The sequence below is a fragment of the Phyllopteryx taeniolatus genome, chromosome 16, assembly GCF_024500385.1.
Source record: "Phyllopteryx taeniolatus isolate TA_2022b chromosome 16, UOR_Ptae_1.2, whole genome shotgun sequence".
Classification (NCBI taxonomy): domain Eukaryota; kingdom Metazoa; phylum Chordata; class Actinopteri; order Syngnathiformes; family Syngnathidae; genus Phyllopteryx; species Phyllopteryx taeniolatus.
The window spans coordinates 18,025,746-18,045,379 of record NC_084517.1 but is presented as its reverse complement, the minus strand read 5'-3'; the positions used below and the strand labels follow the sequence as shown (position 1 = coordinate 18,045,379).

The following is a 19,634-nucleotide window of genomic DNA, read 5'->3' as shown; positions in this document are numbered from 1 at the left end:
TGTGTGTTGTAGACGAATATATTTGTTAAGGCAATATACAAAATACAACTTGCATTTCTTCCAATCGCAAGTGATTGACTGGCCCTACGAGGGAGCGTTGTTGTCACCTTTGATATACACAAATATAACACTAGAGCCCCCCCCCCCCCCTCCCACCACCACCACCACCCCGAAAAAAAATTATAAGAAAATAAATAAATAAAAATTAAAAAGAAAATATTGGCTGGCCCTCGTTGTCACCATTTAGCCATTTAAGGACAAAAAAAAATGTCAGCATGAGATTTTCCTCCTCACGTGATTGGCTGCCCCTATACCCGGAAGTCTTGTTGCCATGTAAAAACAAAATGCCAATGCCAAATTCCCCCCCCCCCCCCCCCCCCCCAGAAAAAGAACCGCTCACATGTGATTGGCTGGCCCTACCCGGAAGTGAAGGCTTGTTATCGCCATTTAAGGTCGTACACGCTTTCGAGGAGATTGTATGCAATAGATTTATTTCGGGAAAAAAGCCTCACATATGTATATAAATAGTATAGTCGTTTCTTTTTCATTATTACAGCTCTTGAGGGCTTTGTTGTGTTTTGTTCTGACACGTTTAAAATGATATCTAGACACTCACACTCAAAGGGAGAGGAGAACCTAACGTGGCAAAGTTGAGCTTTGGCCTTCATTTTAACGTTCTCGTGACCCTCTTTGCGTTAAGGTTTATTCCGTTTTGTCGTGAGAGTTCGGCGGTGGTTCTACTGGACTCTCCTCTAAATGTTCCTTTACGCATTGTGTGCCGAGTTCGTGGCCCAAAGTCCCAGGGCTGCTCGAGCCCGACCCCGCCCGGTCCCTGTCCGTGGCCCCCGGGGAGACGCTCCTGCACCCCGAAGAGGCGCCGCACTGGACGCCGGGTGCCTGGTTCCTCCCCGCCGGATCCTCGGAACCGCTGTCAGGGTTCGAAGCTGTTTTTAAGGCCGTCTGGGGGACAATGAATCCTAGCGGCTGCGTGATGGGATAGAGCAGAAAGTGGCCCTTCCCAATGAGGGGCCGAGAGCTGGGTAAGGCCGCGGAGTTGCGTCTGGGTCTGGAGTCCGACAGGAGGCTTTCCACGCTGAACGGGTTGAGTTTCTGCAAGCCGGAGGTTCGGTTGGTGCCGGAGCACAGGCTCGAGCGGTGACCGGTGTCGGCCGAGTCCAGCTCGGAGCCGCAAGCGTCCTGGTCCAAGTGTCTTTGGTTCTGGCTCGGCGTGTGCAGCGAGTGGGGCGCCGGCTCGCAGACCGGTTTGGTGAGGTCCAAACGCGGGCCGGTGCCGAGCTCGTTGTCGGTGACGTGAGACAAGCCGCTGTCGCTGTCCGATCCCGGGGTGTGAAATAGATCCCCGTGAAGGTGCTTGTTCTGGGCCTTGAGCAGGCGGCGCTCCTGCTTCCGTTTCTTCTTCTCCAGGCGGTCCAGTTCTCGCCGGGCGATCTCCTGCGGGTCCATGGGCTCGCCGCTGCAGGTGGTCGGGTGTGCGTTGTGCGCGGGCCGGCCCGGACCCTTCTTGGTGTTCTCCTTCTTCCGCCACTTGGCTCGGCGGTTCTGGAACCAGACCTGCATGGATATGGAGCGAGACAAAGCAGGTGTGATTTTTTTTTTTAATTCATCCCCTCCCCCCCAAAACAAATCAATTAAACGCAACAATGTTTTAATTAACTAACTGGTCCTGCTGTCTCGTCACATGCTCGGGCTCTTAATTGGACTTTCAATTGGCCAGTCTGCACACACAGACACACAAAAATAACTTGCAACGTGGAGCTGTTATTGCACCACTAATTATTGTCATGTTGGTAGATTTAAATTTGCCCCCCCCCCCTTAGAAATATAAAACATTTATCATGATGTGCTAATTATTTTATACATTGTCTATATGTGCAAAAAGCCATACGCCACCATTTAGATCTGCAAAAATAAATTCAGAAAAGCAGTTTATCAAAAGTTATTTTACTGCACTATTTAAAATTTTACTGTAGGTCACAACACAAACGTTTTTGAAACACAAAGTTATGGTGGCCTGTAAGCACATTTTTTAACAAATAATACTGTACTAATAAATAAATAATTAATAATAATAGAATAAGTCCAAATTTTAAATGGCCTGATGATACAAACAAATGTCAGTAATTAAAATGTCTATACACTGCCCTGGACTATTCAATTATTATTATTATATTATTATTATTATTATTATTGCTCTTTTTAACAGCGAATACCAACTTGCAGCTTGATCCATATCACACGAAACAAGCCTCCAAACGGGTCAAAAGGAGGAAACAAAAGCTGTACCTGCACTCTGGACTCGATGAGGTCCAGTCTGAGGGCCAGAGCCTCCCTCATGAACACGTCGGGGTAATGGCTCTCGTTAAACGCCTTCTCCAGCTCCTCCAGCTGCCAGCCGGTGAAATTTGTGCGTGTTCTTCGCCTCTTGCAGCCGGGACTTTCCTTGTCCAGGTCCCCCGAGTCTGTCAGCACAAGCACAGGCATGCAGTTGCCATATTTTTGGGGCAGGATTTTGTGGTCCATGGGCTGCGTGTGATGTTTTTAAGCGTGTGCAGCCGCAAGTGTGCCTCCTTGTTTGCGACAGGAGCACTCGTTTAATTGCATTTTGAGTGTCATTTTTGCATCATTGTTTAGCCAAAGGCACGCATTCACAGCCACAGGATTGTCATTGTGCTCGACTTGCGCGTCAATTGCTCATTTTCTGACGACCGGGCAAAGGAGCGTTGACGATGGCAGCACCGAGGCGGTCTTACCTGTCAGTTTGTACGGCTGATTGTCTCCGTTCATCCCGCAGCCAGACGCCAGGAGCCCACCGGAGCCGCCCACGGACGCCGCGCACGACCCATTGAGTAATCCGTCTATGGAGAAGGGGACGGCGGCGGATGACTGGAGCTGGTGGCCGGCCGCTAGCTCGTAGACGTGGTGGTGGCTCAGGTGGTACGGGAAGCCCACCATGCCTCCGCCGCCGCCGCCGAGGGAGCCTCCGAACTGGGCGTGCGGCGGCTCCAGTATCCGGCTGTCCATCATCCCGCGGGCTGGGGGCCGTGATGTGTGTATAGGGGTGGGATTGTTATGCTTTTTTTTTTTTTTTTTTTTTTTTTTAGTGTTTTTTTTTTTTGTGTGTTTTTTTTTTTTTTTTGTTTAAAAAGCACGCAAAAGCGAGTGTGGCCGACGAGGCGGGGGCATGATGTGTGCGAGGCAGAGACGAGCTCCACTTTATCCACATGAACCTCCCCGATAATTAGCCCGGGCTTGTGGGGAATACGAGACCCAATGAGAGGCGGTAATGGGCGGTGACGTCACAGGCTATTCCCCCCAGCCCCTCCCGTATCGATTGCTAATTAAGGCTGACATCCACCTCAATAAACAATATCAGAGCTGTCACAACAAGACAAGAGGGCTTTGATAAGAACTACATTGCAGCTTACACGGGGGACCCACCGGGAGGAAGCGCTGGCTGGATCCCGGGGAGGGGAGCATGCAGGCGGATATCTTTGAGCAGTTGTCGCCCACCTGCAGAGAGAGGCGCTGGACACCTTTTAAAATACCTACTTTGTTTTACACATTTTGCTGCAGATAATGCTGAGCACATAAATCCAAATCCAAAGTCATCATATCTTTTATTGATTTGATTGCTTGCACCCCTGTTATGGATTACGATTTGAAGGCACGCAACAACATTTACGAGAAGACGTGCTCAAAGAGGCATAAAGCAAATAGGGATATGGCTGCGTTCCGAGGGGGCACAGAGTGAAAGTGTCATATTTTAAATGCATGTTTGGCTACAATGCATCCATATAAATGAGGTCGGATTAAAAAAAAAAAAAAAAAAAAAAAAAGATAGTGCGTGCACCTTGCTGCACAATCCAAATCATATTAGTCCCTCAAGTGATGCATCCAGCTTGCCGAGGGTGGACGTGTCACGAGGTGTTTAATCAGAGTTGAAATTTGCCTCCCCCCCCCCCCACAGATCCACCCACTCCTCTTCCCCGGTGACCCTTGACACCTGGATTGGCATGTTGTAATAACCCGAATCTCTCAACAGAAGCCGCGATAATTGTTACCCTATTAGCATGCAAATTGTTTAATTAATATTATTATGAGGGAAGGATATAATCCGCTCCTCACTTGACCCTCTCCTGCACACAAAAACAAGCCTCTGTGTCTTCGCCACATACATTTGAATGAACTCCATATAAGAAAATGATCTTCTTTCTTTGAAGTCATTTTTTAAAATTTCATTTTAAAGTGCAAGGACAAGATCATGGGAATTATTCCACTTTTTATTTGTAAACATAAAAATTTATAATTGCTTTTGGTCGAACTATATATTTATATTCTGATGGCATCCCTGGGGGAAAAAAAAAAAAAGCTCTTGAGAGTCTCCAGAGACGCTTCTCTTTCTTTTGTACACGTGGGTGACATTGTCAGATTCTTTGCTTTAATTAAACCGATAATAAGACGAACTTGCGCGCCATTGAGGCGAGCAACTGCCCCGCCTTGTTAGCCTTTGCATTAAAACAACTGCCCCACTTAACTCTACAGTTGTTTGGTGCTCCCATGTCGTCTCATATTGTTTGCTTATGGCATACATTTGTATTTAATTGTTGACCCAAATCAATATGATTCAATGCGGGAGCTGGATAATATACACACATTTTCATAATCACATTGGAGAGCCCCCTTAATGCCATACATCACTGAGGGCCTGCAGTTCACTTTAAGACCAGTTTCAATGGTAAAACATTTGACATTGCAATGCCAGTGGATTACATCAGTGCAGAGATGATGTGTTCGCCAAAAATGGGATATTTGACTGTTTGCCCTCCCGCATTTTGTCTTTTAAGCCTTTTAAGTGCACTATAGGACAGAGGTGACCCCTGAAGCCCCCATTGCAAACATAGTGCCACATTTCACACTGCTTTATTCTAATAGATGGCCATTTAGCTAATGTGGGTGTATTTTGTATCCATTCAAGTTACTTTGCCACCCAGATCATTTCTGCCATTTGGCTAAATGTTAATTTTTCTTGTCTGCAAGAATTCACACACAAATTGTTCAAATATGACACGTATCCAATAGATGGTAATTTGTGTTCATCTTAGGTTCACCTTTGTTGAAATATGATACATCATTATGTTTGTAAGAAGCATGTTTCAAACTAAATGTTGGAATATAATGCACCTGTTCAACCTGCACCCAAAAAGATTCACATGTACACACTGTCGGCCTTATCAGGAGCCCCATCCACTGCCAACAATGATGCCTTCTTATAGCAGCACAGCATCAAATTCATTTTTAATTAGGCAGGCAAATTAATAGGCGGCAGTTTAGGGGGTTTAATTACTCAATTAACTTCACGCACGTTAATTTTTAACCATCTAAATTAGGTTGCACATTATTTGATTTGGTGATAATTATAGAATTAAATCTAAATTAATTTATTTTATTTTTTTTCCGGGATGATGTGGATGAACCAGATGCAATTCCAATTAAACAGTATTAAAAAAAAATACAGAGAGAGAGAGAGAGAGGTTGGTTGCCATTTTAAGCTCTCAAATCCTTTGATTCGATTTCGAAGCAAAGCAACAAAAAAATAAATAAAAAAATAAAAAGTGCCTGGAAATGTTCTCCCTCTCTCTCTCTCTCTCTCTCTCTCTCTCTCTCTGATCCTTGCAAATTCTCTGCCTCTCCCTCTAATCCCACAATTAAAAGTTTCCTCCCATCTAATTATCTGTAATTGTGCCGCTGTCAAAGTAGAATGGAGAAGTGAAAGCGATTGATTTGGACTTTTTAATTCAGTTCATTTCTGATAGAAGAGAAAGTAATTCCCTTCAAATTACCTCATTCAATCCTGACACCCTAATGCCCTTCAAAATCCCCCCCCCCCCCCCCCTCGCCCCACACCCCCTTGTATTCATCTTTCTCCCTCTCTCTTTGCTTCGTGTTAAAAAATGAAGCCTGGACTGACTCGTGCCTCCTCATAATAATAATAATAACCAAACTTCCATTAAAATAATCATTTCATTTCAATTAAAAGTGACTTATCACCTTTGCTAAAACATGCTTAATATGCCGAAAATTATGAATACTTGAAGGAGCCCAAAGTGGGGAGTCTAATTGTAATCAGCAAATTAGAGGTGCTTGTCGCCGACATGCCTTTTTTTTCCCCTCTCTTCTTCTTTTTCTTTTCCTGCAGAGAGGCAGGCAGCCTCGGAAATAGAACTAATTTACTCAACTCCCCCGGGAAATCCGCTCAACAGATTAACATTTTCAAAATATAGTAATGATATAATTTGAGAAATGGTGACGCCAATTTGCAAGGAGCCTTTGTGCGGAATCATTTGCATTCCCCCCCCCCCCCACACCCCCCGCCCATCCTCTTCTTCCTCTTGCTTCCTACGCCTGCATTTCGCCCCTTGTTAATTACAGCACTGGATGAAGGGTGCTCTCTGCTTATTGTTATTATTTTTATTATTATGATTCAACTTTAAGACATCCACTCTGCTGAATGACATAAAAAATAAAGTGGGATCCAAATTGGAAGCCACTTTTCCATTACAATTCTACAATTCCCAAAGGTTTGATATGGGACATTTATATATATATATATATATATATATAATCTACGAAAACAGGCCTCAAAAGTCAAACAAAACTTTGAGTTCAAACCATCATCATGCAATATTTAAATGAGTGTTTTTCTTCTTTTTGTGTTAACATTTGAACCAACAATGCAACTTAGGCCCACATAGAAAAGGGTCTGATGGCTATAATTGATTGGAAGTGAACTGAAAAGTGATCCAAGCACCAGGGACAGCTCCATCTTGTTTCCTTCCAGACATTTCCACATGAAGTCATCATCTGCCTGCAAATCGAAGCCCTGCATTGAACCATGCTGCCTCGGAAGATTTGGCGAGAACGTAAGCTCAACTCCACACAGATGTAGTTAGCGCGGTGTAAACTTGGCTACGCAGTCTGTCCCTTGGTGCTTCTCACGTTACTGGAGAGAAAGTTGCTCATTGTGTTCCGTAGCTCGGCCATCTGCCGCCGCACAAAAAAAATCCCCAAACCCCAAGAGCATAATAACTGCAAACAAATATGCACCAAATAACATAAAAAAGAGCTCAAAGTGGACTTTATTTCTTAACACATTTGAGGTTTGCATTTAATGTAAGTGCGACTGTACCCGTTTTGTCACTAACCAAGCAACGCTTTGCTTCTAAATGTCACCTCGCTGCTGTAAAACTGATCCCTGATCAGGCTGTTAGGACTCCTTGACCCTGATCACCTCTCACATCTCATCCATTCCTCAAGGGAGCGTTCCAATGTGGATAAACTGAGCTCTCCTGCCCTCTAGCGACTGTTTAGTGACAGTAGTAGTATTGCTAAATGCATAAGGTGACTCATGACAGGTTTTGTCCAAAATATCCGACCAGAGAGGTGGTTTTGTCTGTGTGTGTGTTTTTTGTTGTTGTTTGTTTTTTTAACTCACTGGACACTTTATTAGGTAAACCGGCATCTATGCTCATCTCAAGACATCTGACCCAAATTCTACATTTACATGGATGATAATGTTCACTGTCGAAAAGAGCCTTTAATTGAACAATTTAAAACTTGTGGTTGTCATTTTCAGCTTTCATAATAGCAGACAGACAAATCGACGGATCTTTATTAATCCTGTGAGTGAAATTTAATAATAATAATAATAATAATACCTTTTATTAATTATATATTTCTTTATCACTATATAATCTCTATCTTCTTTTCCTTTCGGTTTGTCCGTTAGGGGTCGCCATATCACCAGCTGCCCTCATGTCTTCCCTCACTACATATATCAACCTTCTCTTTGGTCTTCCTCTCGCTCTCTTGCCTGGCAGCGCCATCCTCATCACCCTTCTACCAATATACTCACTCTCTCTCCTCTGGACGTGTCCAAACCCTCGAAGTCTGCTCTCTCTAACTTTGTCTCTGAAACATCTAACCTTGGCCGTCCCTCTGATGAGCTCATTTCTAATCCTATCCAACCTGGTCACTCCTAAAGAGAACCTCAACATCTTCATTTTTGCCACCTCCAGCTCTGGTTCCTGTCATCTCTTCATTCTCAGCCTCACTCTTACCCCACCACTCCTCTCATTCATTCATATATATTCTGTCTTACTTCAGCTAATCTTCATTACTCTCCTTTCCCGTGCATGCCTCCACCTTTCTAACTGTTCCTCCACCTGCTCCGTGCATTCCCTGCAGAACACAACGTCATCTGCGAACATCATGGTCCACGGGGATTTCAGTCTAACCTCATCTGTCAGCCTATCCATCACCACTGCAAACAGGAAGGGGCTCAGGGTTGATCCCTGATGCAGTCCCGCCGCGACCTTAAACTCCTGTATTATTCTAACATACTTCTCTTCCACTCCAGACTTCCGCATGCAGTACCACAGTTCCTCTACGGGTACTCTGTCATATGCTTTCTCTAGATCTACAAAGACACAATGTAGCTCATTCTGCCCTTCTCTGTACTTCTCCATCAACACCTTCAAGTCAAATAATGCATCTGTGGTACTCTTCGTTGGCATGAAACCATACTGTTGCTCGCAAATACTCACATCTGTTACTACTCTTTCCCATAACTTCATTGTGTGGCTCATCAACTTTATTCCTCTGTAGTTCCCATAGCTCTGCACATCACCCTTACTCTTAAAAATGGGCACCAGCACACTTTTCCTGCATTCCTCAGGCATCTTCTCACCCACTAGAATTCTGTTGAACAAGCTGGTCAAAAACTCCACAGCCACCTCTCCTAGATGCTTCCATACCTCCACAGGAATGTCATCAGGACCAACTGCCTCTCCATTTTTCATCCTCTTTAATGCCTTTCTAACTTCCCCCTTACTAATCATTGCCACTTCCTGGTCCACCACACTTGCCTCTTCTACTCTTCCTTCTCTCTCATTTTCCTCATTCACCAGCTCCTCAAAGTATTCTTTCTATCTATCGAGCACGCTGCTGGCACCAGTCAACACATTTCCATTTCTATTTTTGTTTTTTAAATGTTCTATTCTTAGCCACCCTAACGTGTTGCACATCCTTCCCATCTCTACCCCCCACCCCCTCTTTCTCTCTTTATATATATATGAAGGCATAATCTTGAACACTGAAAGTCATATTTGAACAATGAGAACAAATTGAGATGTGTATATATACAGATAATAACTTGAACCGTGTATACTATGTATATGTTATGCATAATATTAATTGTACTGAATATTATTGCAGCGTTGTGACATAAGTTTAATCGTGTTTAAGTTTAAAATATGTTCTAAAACGTTGTTTTCGGTAGCGAAGATGAATAATTTCCTTAAAACAACATTAGACAGTAAACAAAAATCCAGTAAAACCTCGAACATTCCATGCTCGTGTGCTGTTCCGGGCCAATACGTATGACGTCAGTGCTCGTGACGTTTAATACGTAATTCGAGGTGACGTCACCGTGTGGGCGGGGCGTGCTTGACACTTCAAATGTCCACGCTTGAGCAGACGTAGAGGAGTTTTTGTGCAACTCGAGGTCCGTGAACGTTACACGGTGATGGTTTAAAACGAATAAAGACATTTAAGATTTGCACTCCATTCTACGACTGTAAAGACTACAACGAGATTCGAACTGGTGAGTTAAGAAAAAAAAAATACTTCACTACTATCGCCTTGTTGCGAATGTTAGACCTCATTTTACTGAGCATTTGCTTCAAAAATAAAATCTAAACAAAATAATAAATCACGGGTTTTTTTTCTTTTCTTCCTACGCGACGAGGGAAAGGCTCGCGTATTTTGTGTTAAATATCGTCGCGTTATATTTGTTGTCTCTTAAATATTCTTGTTAGCCACTTGCTAGCTGTTAGCGTGAAAGAGTTTTGTGAAATGTGGACGCTGGCGGGCGAGTTAACAGCATCGTATTATCCCGAATTAGTCAGTCCATAATGTGCATAGTCGATATTAGTTATGTAACTTTACTCAGCGAGTCGCTAATCTTTTGGGTTAGCAGGGCCTGTCTAGCGAGTTGTGTGCTGTCTAAATTTACATATCTTACGAGTTAGTTCTCGCTCAGTGACGGAAATTCTGACATGTGTTCTACGGGAGTTTGTGTAGAATTCCCAGGCTTTTAGGTCCTGATGTGAAAGTGAACGTGCTTGTGGGTTTTTAAGTTGCAAAGTCAAGATGACTTGACATAACGGTAGCTAATGCTACGGGTTAGCTCGCAAACATCCGGGGGAGTGGTTTCCTGTGTTTACATCCACATGACTGTCCCAGTTTCCATTCTCCTCCATGATCACGCAAAATTGATTCCTTTTTGTTGTTGTTGTTGGTGTTGTTTGTTTGTTTGTTTGTTTGTTTTTTTTTTTAGTTGAGACATCTATTTGAATGCCATGGAGTTTCCAGATCTGGGAGAACACTGTTCGGAGAAGACCTGCAAGCGTTTAGGTAGGTGACCACGGCCAGATAAATGGGTCACGATTGCCTCGTGAACATGAAGATTAAAACCCTGTTTTTGTTCACACCAGACTTCCTTCCCATGAAATGTGACGCCTGTCAAGAGATATTCTGCAAAGACCACGTCACTTACGCACACCACAAATGCACCTCGTCTTACAAAAAGGTAAGCTATCGTTGTGTGCTTTCGGGGTGTCAGATATGGGTGGATTTACACTATGCCCAATTCCAATAGAACATCTATTATAATAATTCTTATTCACCGTAATATTGTGTTTTTTATTTTTCACAGGATGTCCAGGTTCCTGTATGTCCACTGTGCAACATTCCCATTCCCATCAAGAGAGGAGAGATGCCCGATATTAAAGTCGGGGAGCACATCGATCGGGATTGCAAATCGGACCCCGCGCAACGTAAGAGAAAGGTTCGTACAAAAGCAATTTGATTATTATTTTTTTCCCAAAATATTGTGGAACCTCCAAAGTCAAACGCCCTTTGAACAAAAGCTGTTTGGAAAAACATGCCTCTTAAAGTCACATAAAATCTGCTGGAATTCAAACTGCGAGAAGTTGGCCAGTGACATCTGTGCCTCGAACTGTTGTAAACAATGCGTTGTCGCTTAGCAACGTGAACATTGACTTCTTTTAACACTTGTATGACGATGAAGAATGTTAAAAAAATCCAATGCATGTCAAAATTGAGTATTTTTTTCCCCCCTATCTTTATCAACAGTGGTTCACATACTTATAAATTTGTTGAATGTTAAACTGTGAATTCAAACATAGCCACTAGGTAACTGCAACAACAGTTGGGTGGGAACAGATTCTTTTTACTTTCTTGGGCTAGGCAATTTGGCCTGGGGGAAAAAAAAAAAATTTCTTCCTTCAATCAGATTGCAAGATTTAATCAAAAATTGTTCCCCTTCGGTAAGAGAAAAAAGAATTTGACAATGAATGATATAAGTTTTGCACCGCCCCCTTTCTTGGATTTGCTTTATTTCTCCTGATGCTGAACCTGGTTTGTAAAAGTTTTTTTCTCATGTCAAGTTGTGTAGGTGAGGCAAGGCAACCTCGCCAAAAATACCTGTGGCTTTGAAGCGCGTACTGTCAAAAGTTTCCACTATGTGAATAAATCGCTGCTTTTGCAAGATATAAATGTCTTTTGGCAATGTTTGGCACAGTTGACTGATTACTTTCCACCGGTCTCCTTTCTTGTTATAAGCAAAACAATGTGAAAATGATTCGGATCATGTTTTTTTTGCTTCCAGATCTTCACCAACAAGTGTTCCAAAGGAGGCTGTAAGCAGAAGGAAATGATGCGTGTGACATGTGACCAGTGTCATTTAAATTACTGTCTGAAACACCGACACCCGCTCGACCACGATTGTAAGACTGACGGCAAACCTCTGTCCCAGTCCGGGTAGGTACTTGTTCAATAATGCTCTGCAACGGTAAGAATGCTCGTGGTCTAATTCCACGCCTTATATTTTGTCTTAGACATGCTGCTTTAATGAGGGCTCAGGGTTCTTCCTCCGCCTCATCTTCTTCAGGACACTGCAGATCCGTTTCTAATGGTGGCAGTGCAGCTAGCAGAGGCCACAATAGCAAGTAAGAAAATAATGCATACAACTGACGGCTTTCCAATATAATTATATATGGGAAAATTCAAACAAAAAATATACTAAAGACTTTATTAAAATGTATTGCACATAAGTTAAATAATCATAGTACTGAAATACATTTTTGAAAGCAATCAGTTCAAAAATATAAAATGCAAATGTATTGTACTTCAAAGTAAGATTCAACTGAACTGCACTTAATAATTGTGGTACTGCATTACAAAACATGTATATCACTGTAACATTATGCACAGTTTGATTGAATTTAATTTCTTGGCATACCACTAGAGGGAGCCACACTTTTAAGAATCACTGGTCGCGTTTACAATCTCCTTCCTTCTCTTCCTCCTCCAGCACGAGCCGACCAATTCCGACTTCTGTATCAGCACAGAATGTGGTGCAGCTGCCATCGACGTTTCAGGCGGGAATGGTAAGCAAAGGACATCGCGCGGCCTCCGTGTTACGTGCTACGTGACTGTTCAGCCTTTGTTTCTTTCTCCCGCTTTCAGACCGACGAGCAAGCCTTACAGACCGCTCTAGAAATGTCTTTGGCAGAGTCGAGACCACCGGCACAGCCGACCCTCAGGTGAGCACTTTACTGCTCCAATACAGGCAGTGTACTGGCTGGTCCAGAAGTTGACGACCCATGTTTACTATGATGACAATGGAGCAGCGAGTCTCCCCCATTACATGGCAGAGTAGCGTCACCCTGATTTAGATTTGCTTCTACAGTGAACTGTAGAACTGTCAAATTTCTACATTGCTGTTAATATAAGGTCAGATGTCACCATATTGTTGTTTTCAACTTGAAAAATAGCATGTTTTAAGAGTGTGTGTGTGTGTGTGTGTGTGCGTCAGTCCGCAGGAGCAGGAAGATCTGGCGTTGGCTCAGGCCCTCGCTGCCAGCGAAGAAGAATACAGACGCCAGCAGCAGAGACAACAGGTATCGCCCAGAACAGTTAGCCGACTTTAGCATTCTAGCATGTAGGTACGCGGGCAACATGGCGCCTTTATCTTCTTTCCACAAGGTGGAATGGGCATTTGGAGTTATTTAGTAAACACGTGAAGGAAGAAGTTGATTCTAAGCATCCTTTTTCTTTCTTTCAGGGGCGAGAGTCCAAACAGTCTAACTGCAGCCTTTCTTAATCTCGGACCACTGCTTTGTTTTTTGTTTTTTCTTCCCAAGCTGTGCTAATGCTCCACTAGAAACCTCACAAGCCGGATTCTTGATATCCAGCGTCAACGATTGTCTTTATTAATTTTCAATAAAAGGATCAAATGTTGCTCACTTGTCGCCTTCTACACTGAAAACTAAGCACACAGACGCCCAGCAGGTTCTGTCATTCTTACCAATGAGTTTCTCTGGACATATTTTTTATATATATGCTGATCATAATATTGTTATATTCCCATCTATGAAGAATGAATAAATTATTTCAAACTTGCATCCCTGAGTTGCCCTTTTTCCCCCCCACGTATGTACAGATACTGTACACTTAAAAAAAAAAAAAAAAAAAAAAAACTGACAAGGAGTAGTTTGTGGTTCCACACCACTGTATTCTGTTAGGTAAACACAGAAAGAGAAGTTAATACAACAGTGTGGAACCAAGCTCAAGCTCTGATGCTACCCTGACCACTCCAGTATACAGTACATATATAATAAACAAACCGTCTTGACCCCTTCAATGACCTTCTGTCGTATTCCGTGCCATGCATTTGGACTTTGTGCTTGTTGAGGCAGAAGCTGCACCTGCCTCTCCCCTCTCGCCTAGTTCCATTCCTCAGGGACGGCGCACTCGAAAGCTTCCGGGTTGACGGCTGCACGACTGCAAATGAGAGAAATTCAGGAGTGACTCACAGCAGTCATTGTGGAAATGATGGTCTACTCGAAAATCTAGAGTGGATTGTGAAATTCTATTATTATATTTTGCTTTTGTGTGGCCTTGCAGTGGGCAACTTTCATCTACAGTACTTGAGATGGACAAAATATTGGAAACACCTCTGCATGAAAACTACATTGATGCTGTGAATTAAAGCAATTTCTTTCTGTAATGGCACAATTTTTGGGGGGCCAGGGGGGCACGACTGTTTTACCGTTCTTTATTAGTGATACCGATTACGTTCTGACAATAAGTTGGAGGTGTATGTAGAGGCTAAAGTGGCTTAATTCTTGAAGTGCGCACTCCTCTTCATCTTGAACTGTGCTCTCCTCTCCTCCCACGCTCGCTTTGAAACTTTGAGAACTCCCTCAAGGACTGGCCTTTCCATAAAAGTCCATTTCAATCACTCAGCAGGAGCTCACATGCATTTTATGTGTGAATTTTGTATTTAAATGTTCAAATTTGTCATGTATTTTTAGTATGGTGTGGGAGAATCCTTGTCTGAATGTTCTGAACTCCTGTTTCCAAACCAGTGAGCAGAATAAGGAGTTGTGCCCATAGAGTGGATTTAACGCCACTTGCCATCACTGACGTCATGTTGTGCTCTACTCACTGAAAGTCCATCTTGCCTTATCATTGATCCCCATGAGAATTTTGTTGGAAAAAGTTCTGCAACATAATGTAATTAGTAAAATATGTCCAAGAGAGAGCTTCGTTTTTTTTTTTTTTTTTTTTTTTTTTTTCAAAGACAGCATTATCTTAACCCTAATCAACTGGTACAATACAGTACAATTTCTTTGCTCATATAAAAAAAAAAAAAACCTAATTTTTGGGTACAGTTTTCATTAAAAAAAAATTAATAAAAACACATGACAGATTTCGCAACCATATGATAGTTGTGAAAAACTACAGCGCTGTGTAGCTGGAAATATTATTATAATTTTACAGCGTTTTAAATAATAATTAAAAAAGTGTAAAAAAAAATCAGCCCCTTTTTTTTTGGGTGGACTTTATACCCCTGACCTTTGAAACCCTTTTAACCTGGTCTCATTTTTATATCACAATAACCTGCTATTTGAACAGGGCTGTGTGGACTTATTATAGCCGCTGTAAATTTATGTATACTACCTACATATACTGTATATAGTATCTATATATACTCGTATAACCAGTCAGAAGAGCTTCATATACTGTAGGGCAACAGTAGTGTGTCTGTGGGTGTGCCGCCATTGTCGGTTGACTCTCCATGCAGTCTGTTTGCATTTGTGATTTGGAAATTTGCTTTGGATTGGTCTTTATCCTCTAGTCCACGGGTATCCAACTCAAGGCCAGGGGGGGCAGATGCGGCCCGCCACATCATTTTATGTGGCCCGCAAAAGCAAATCATGTGCATCTACTTAATGTTTCTTGCTAAAGTATGCTTCTTACAGCAAAACTAGTAATTCATCATTTCCCCCCCCCCCCCATAATGTGTGTAATAATATGATGAGGTGATTATACATTTAGATGGTTTCACAATCATAACGGCCCTCTAAGGGAACCCATAACTACGGTGTGGCTCACGACAAAAATGAGTTCGACACCCCTGGGAGTCGGTGGTGTGAAATGTCCCACTTGTGTGTCCGCTTCTAGTAATGGCCTTAACAAAAGGTTGAGCTTCATTAGTGCCGGCTTTCCACTCATTGGCCATTTCAAAGGTCCAAGCCATCAAGTTGCTTGGACGGGCACTGCACATGGTTGCGGACTAATTGCGAGTCAATACGGCCTCTCCCTGAGGCCCAACGGTGGCAGCTCACCGCTGCTGCACGTCCGCCATCGCTGTTAATCACTGCCATGCTTGCTGCTAACGTTTTGTGATTAAATTTTTTTTTTTTGTACATAACAGAGTCAAGTGTATGGTTTAGCTCAGAGGTGGGCAAATTTACGTGCTTACGGGCCACATTTAATTTTTAAAAGGGACAGATAGGCCAGATATAAAAGAAGTAGCTATAATACAATATAAAAGTACTCACAGTAATATACTCTTTATCCTCTGCAATAAATGACTAATATTAGTGCCATACTGATGAGCTGGAAGGAGTTGAGACGTCTCAATGAAGAGTATATCCACCCGTCTGTCTTATACAGGTACTTCCCCCTTGTGGCCAAGGCGGGCACACCAGAAAGTACAGCACAATGGTCATTCAACTGATGTCGTGACAAAACAAATATTTGTATTCTTTTTAATTCTATGTAATTATGTCATTACTGTATTATTATTTTTTTTTTTGTAAAGTACAATATTGGAAAGTTCTCTTTTCCTCATTAAAATACACATAGCATCATTTTTTGCGGCAGAGTCGTCCACAGGGGGGGATAACAATAATCTCGGGCGGAATGCAAACTTGGTGCTCACAAATGCAATTTATGTCTATACTACAGCAAATAAGTCAATAGTAAAACATGCTCTTGGCCAAGCAGGGAAAGTTTCTTTTTGGTAATAAATTTGCTGAAAATGATTATTATGAGTGTTGAGGATAATGATGCCATCGGTAGTTTGGTCACAGTGGCCATTACGTTGCTTATTCAGACACACGCGAGTTACTCTTCACAGTGCAGAACTAAAATTGGAAGCACAACCCTGCATAATGTCATCACTGTGGAACTTTACCATTAGTCCAAATCGGTTTCCTATATATTTGACTTTATGAGGGGGAATGTAACTCGTGCCGGCAGCTCAACTTCCACCGAGGCCGTAGGTCCCAGCAAGGCGAGAACAATGATTGTTTTTTTTTGTTTTTGTTTTTTTAAATTAAACACTTCTTGCTTGGCTGTTCCATTGAATGTCATGAAACGAGTCAGGCCACAGTTGGCAATCTATCCATTTTCGTTTTCGTGCCGTCCTTTTTTTTGAGCGAGCCGTGGCCGGTTGCCGTGGAAACCCTCATAAGTAGTGACTCGTGGAGGTATTCTGGAATTTAATTCGGTGTCCCCCTTCATGCTTTCATCCTATGAAAAGGTCCAAACACGGTGTCTGCAATTTTAGTTGGTTACATTGATAGTGTTGACTGAACATTTTTCCAGATAAGACCAGTCCTAAAACTACTGGGTTGGTACATTAGGTTGGGAGGGGGGGGTTGCTGAACATTTGGGTGGTATATTTTACATTTCTGGGCCCGGCATGAAACAAAACTAACAACAAAAACACAGATTGTATGATTATTATTTTTTTTTTGCAATTCAAATAGTTCCCAGGTGTCTTAATAAAAAGTCTTACATTCCTCCCTGAAACTACACAAAAGATAAAGAATGTAATGCAATGTAGCATTACATCCCCTTTTCACACTCTTGTGTGCGTTCTGTCCCAAGCAAATGCTCAGTATGGCTCTTGTTTCCATGACGACTCAGAGCCAAGCAAAGACTACTCAGGGTCGCCAACTTAGCGCTTTTGATTTATTGAGTTTCCCAACCCCTCTGGTGACTACTATGAAAAATTAAATTGCTAGCAACAAAACAAGCAACTTTTTGTGGTCTTATTAGAGACTTCTGGAGACTCTCTGACTCCCCTCAGCGCAGAAAATGTTCAGCCATGTGAATCCAGACAAGATTTCAACCATATCCCTCTAAAAAAAATAAAAATAATTAACTCCCATGAAGATTCAACTGTATTTTCCTTCATGGAGGCAGCACTTCATCACCAAAGCTGCCGAATTACACATCGTCAGTTAGAGTGCGGATGCGGTGCATATCATCATCACCAAACACAAATATCCACCGCCAGTCAAGTCTGTGCTGGTTATTTTTTTTTTCTGCAAAATAGCCCAATGATTATTTCTCACCTGATTTCATTTTGATTGATTCCTCGGAAAATTCCCACGGGAGAGCGCACGCCTGACATTTATCCTCAGCTGAACGTCGACAAGGCGGGTGATGGATGGCACCTGACAGCCGTGAACGCGACGCCTCTTAACAGGTCACACTTTAACAGCATCACCCTCGTTGAGCTCACGGAGCCACTCATTTACACGCATTGACACAGTGATAAACAGCTCCAGGACCAATTAGAGGGTCACAATCAGGTTGGTTGCCATGGACTGTGGCCATTTTCTTCTTGTTCATAGCGGAGCTCACTCGAGAGCGTAGGTGAAGAAGAAATATAAAAAAAAGGACGGCAAATTCAAATACTGTATTGCCCAACAATAGCACTTTGAAAAAAACAAACTAAGGCAAATTCAGCCACAGTAAATGGTCTCAAATTAACTTTTTAACATGTGAACAAGCACAACACGCTCACCATGATTAGTTGTATAATTTTATATATAATTTGATTGTGTTGAACTACAACAGGTGGATTCGCCCACAAATTCATCAGCAATGCTGACATATGTTTTATTATTCCAAACCAACGTGAGTTCTTTATTGCTGTGTATGCATTTTCTCCATGCTCCTTTTGATTGTGCACAACCGAACAGAACGGGTCTGAGTGAGTCAATTGAACTGTGGTCATTTGGAGACATTTCTAGATATAACTGTGTGTCATCTGCATAGCTATGATAGTCAACATTAAGGTTCTGAAAAATATGGGTAGCATATACAGGCTGAACAGGAGGGGTCCAAGAACTGACCCTTGAGGGACCCCATGTGTCATTGCCATTCGATGAGATTGAAAACTTCCAATGGTTACGAAATACTGTAACTCTTTTCTTCCAGGTAAGATCTGAACCATTTAAGGACTGTTCCATTTAGTCCTACACAGGCCCAAAATACTCGAGTAAAACTACAATGCCGCATTCAAACTCCTCTGAGAAGCGTAATTTCTCCCAAAATTAAAAAGTAAATATAATGCAGTATATATAGCTTGTTACTATGCACCTCTGCTCACGGCTGATCACGAGTCTCTGGGCACCGACATGTCAAACCAAAGAGAGCGATGCGCTGGATGTTATGTGGCCAGCTTGGCAGCTTGATGAATGGGTGGCATGCTGGGAAACGCAATTAGGAGGGTCAACAGGAGTGAGATGATGCGTGAGGCGTGCATGTGCAAGGTTCTTTTAGCATATATTACTTGGGCAGCAGTGCCACTGATGCTTCTCAATATGGGATAGTCGCGTACTCGCAAATTGACAACTGTTTACCGACTTCTTGTGTACCGGGGTGGGCGAAACGTAAGGTAAAGGGTAAATGTAATATATTGGGTATTAAATATTACAATATTTAATGAACAGCACATGCCCAAACATATAATTTAAACATTCCAGTTAGTTGCTTTTACATGACACATAGACAGCGACTAATAATGAGAAAAGAGACATAATCAACATCTTCCAATGCTGTTTGTATTCAAGGCCAGTATTTATTGTTTGCGCGGGGACGTTGTTTTAATTGCCAACCTGAGGCGGAACTGTTATTACCGCTGTAATTAAAATCACAAAACTGTTGTTTCCTGTGTTACAGAAGCCCCCCTCCTCACGACTGAACCGAATCGCGCATCGAACCACAGCAACATCCCTCGTCCTTGTCGTCCTCTCGTGCCTGCAGGGAAGTGCAAGTGGAGGAGGCTCGCCGGTGAGGGAGGGGAGCATAAAGTGAGTGGGTGGGTGCGAGGGATGCGGTGGAGGGGGCTTTGGTAGCGGATAGCAACAAGAATCAGATAG

General features: G+C 42.6%; 2 protein-coding genes across 6 annotated transcripts; one reads left to right on the top strand and one right to left on the bottom strand.

Moving 5' to 3' along the window:
- Nucleotides 1–458: 458 nt before the first annotated feature.
- On the bottom strand, nucleotides 459–3,086 carry uncx (UNC homeobox). Its single transcript, XM_061749243.1, has 3 exons — nucleotides 2,772–3,086; nucleotides 2,305–2,480; nucleotides 459–1,572 (listed from the first exon to the last, which is right to left on the bottom strand). Exons 1-3 carry the CDS (start codon nucleotides 3,043–3,045, stop codon nucleotides 703–705), a joined length of 1,320 nt encoding a protein of 439 aa, XP_061605227.1. The 5' UTR covers nucleotides 3,046–3,086; the 3' UTR covers nucleotides 459–702.
- A 6,437-nt stretch (nucleotides 3,087–9,523) lies between these two features.
- On the top strand, nucleotides 9,524–13,566 carry zfand2a (zinc finger, AN1-type domain 2A). 5 transcript variants are annotated; one of them, XM_061750015.1, is made up of 10 exons: nucleotides 9,524–9,682; nucleotides 10,418–10,494; nucleotides 10,575–10,669; nucleotides 10,796–10,927; nucleotides 11,771–11,922; nucleotides 12,000–12,110; nucleotides 12,476–12,551; nucleotides 12,631–12,707; nucleotides 12,987–13,064; nucleotides 13,229–13,566. In XM_061750015.1, exons 2-10 carry the CDS (start codon nucleotides 10,440–10,442, stop codon nucleotides 13,314–13,316), a joined length of 864 nt encoding a protein of 287 aa, XP_061605999.1. In that variant the 5' UTR covers nucleotides 9,524–9,682; nucleotides 10,418–10,439; the 3' UTR covers nucleotides 13,317–13,566. The 5 variants fall into 5 exon arrangements, with proteins under 5 accessions (XP_061605999.1, XP_061606000.1, XP_061606001.1 ...); XM_061750016.1 differs by having other exon boundaries at nucleotides 12,987–13,105; XM_061750017.1 differs by having other exon boundaries at nucleotides 12,980–13,064.
- Nucleotides 13,567–19,634: the final 6,068 nt, after the last annotated feature.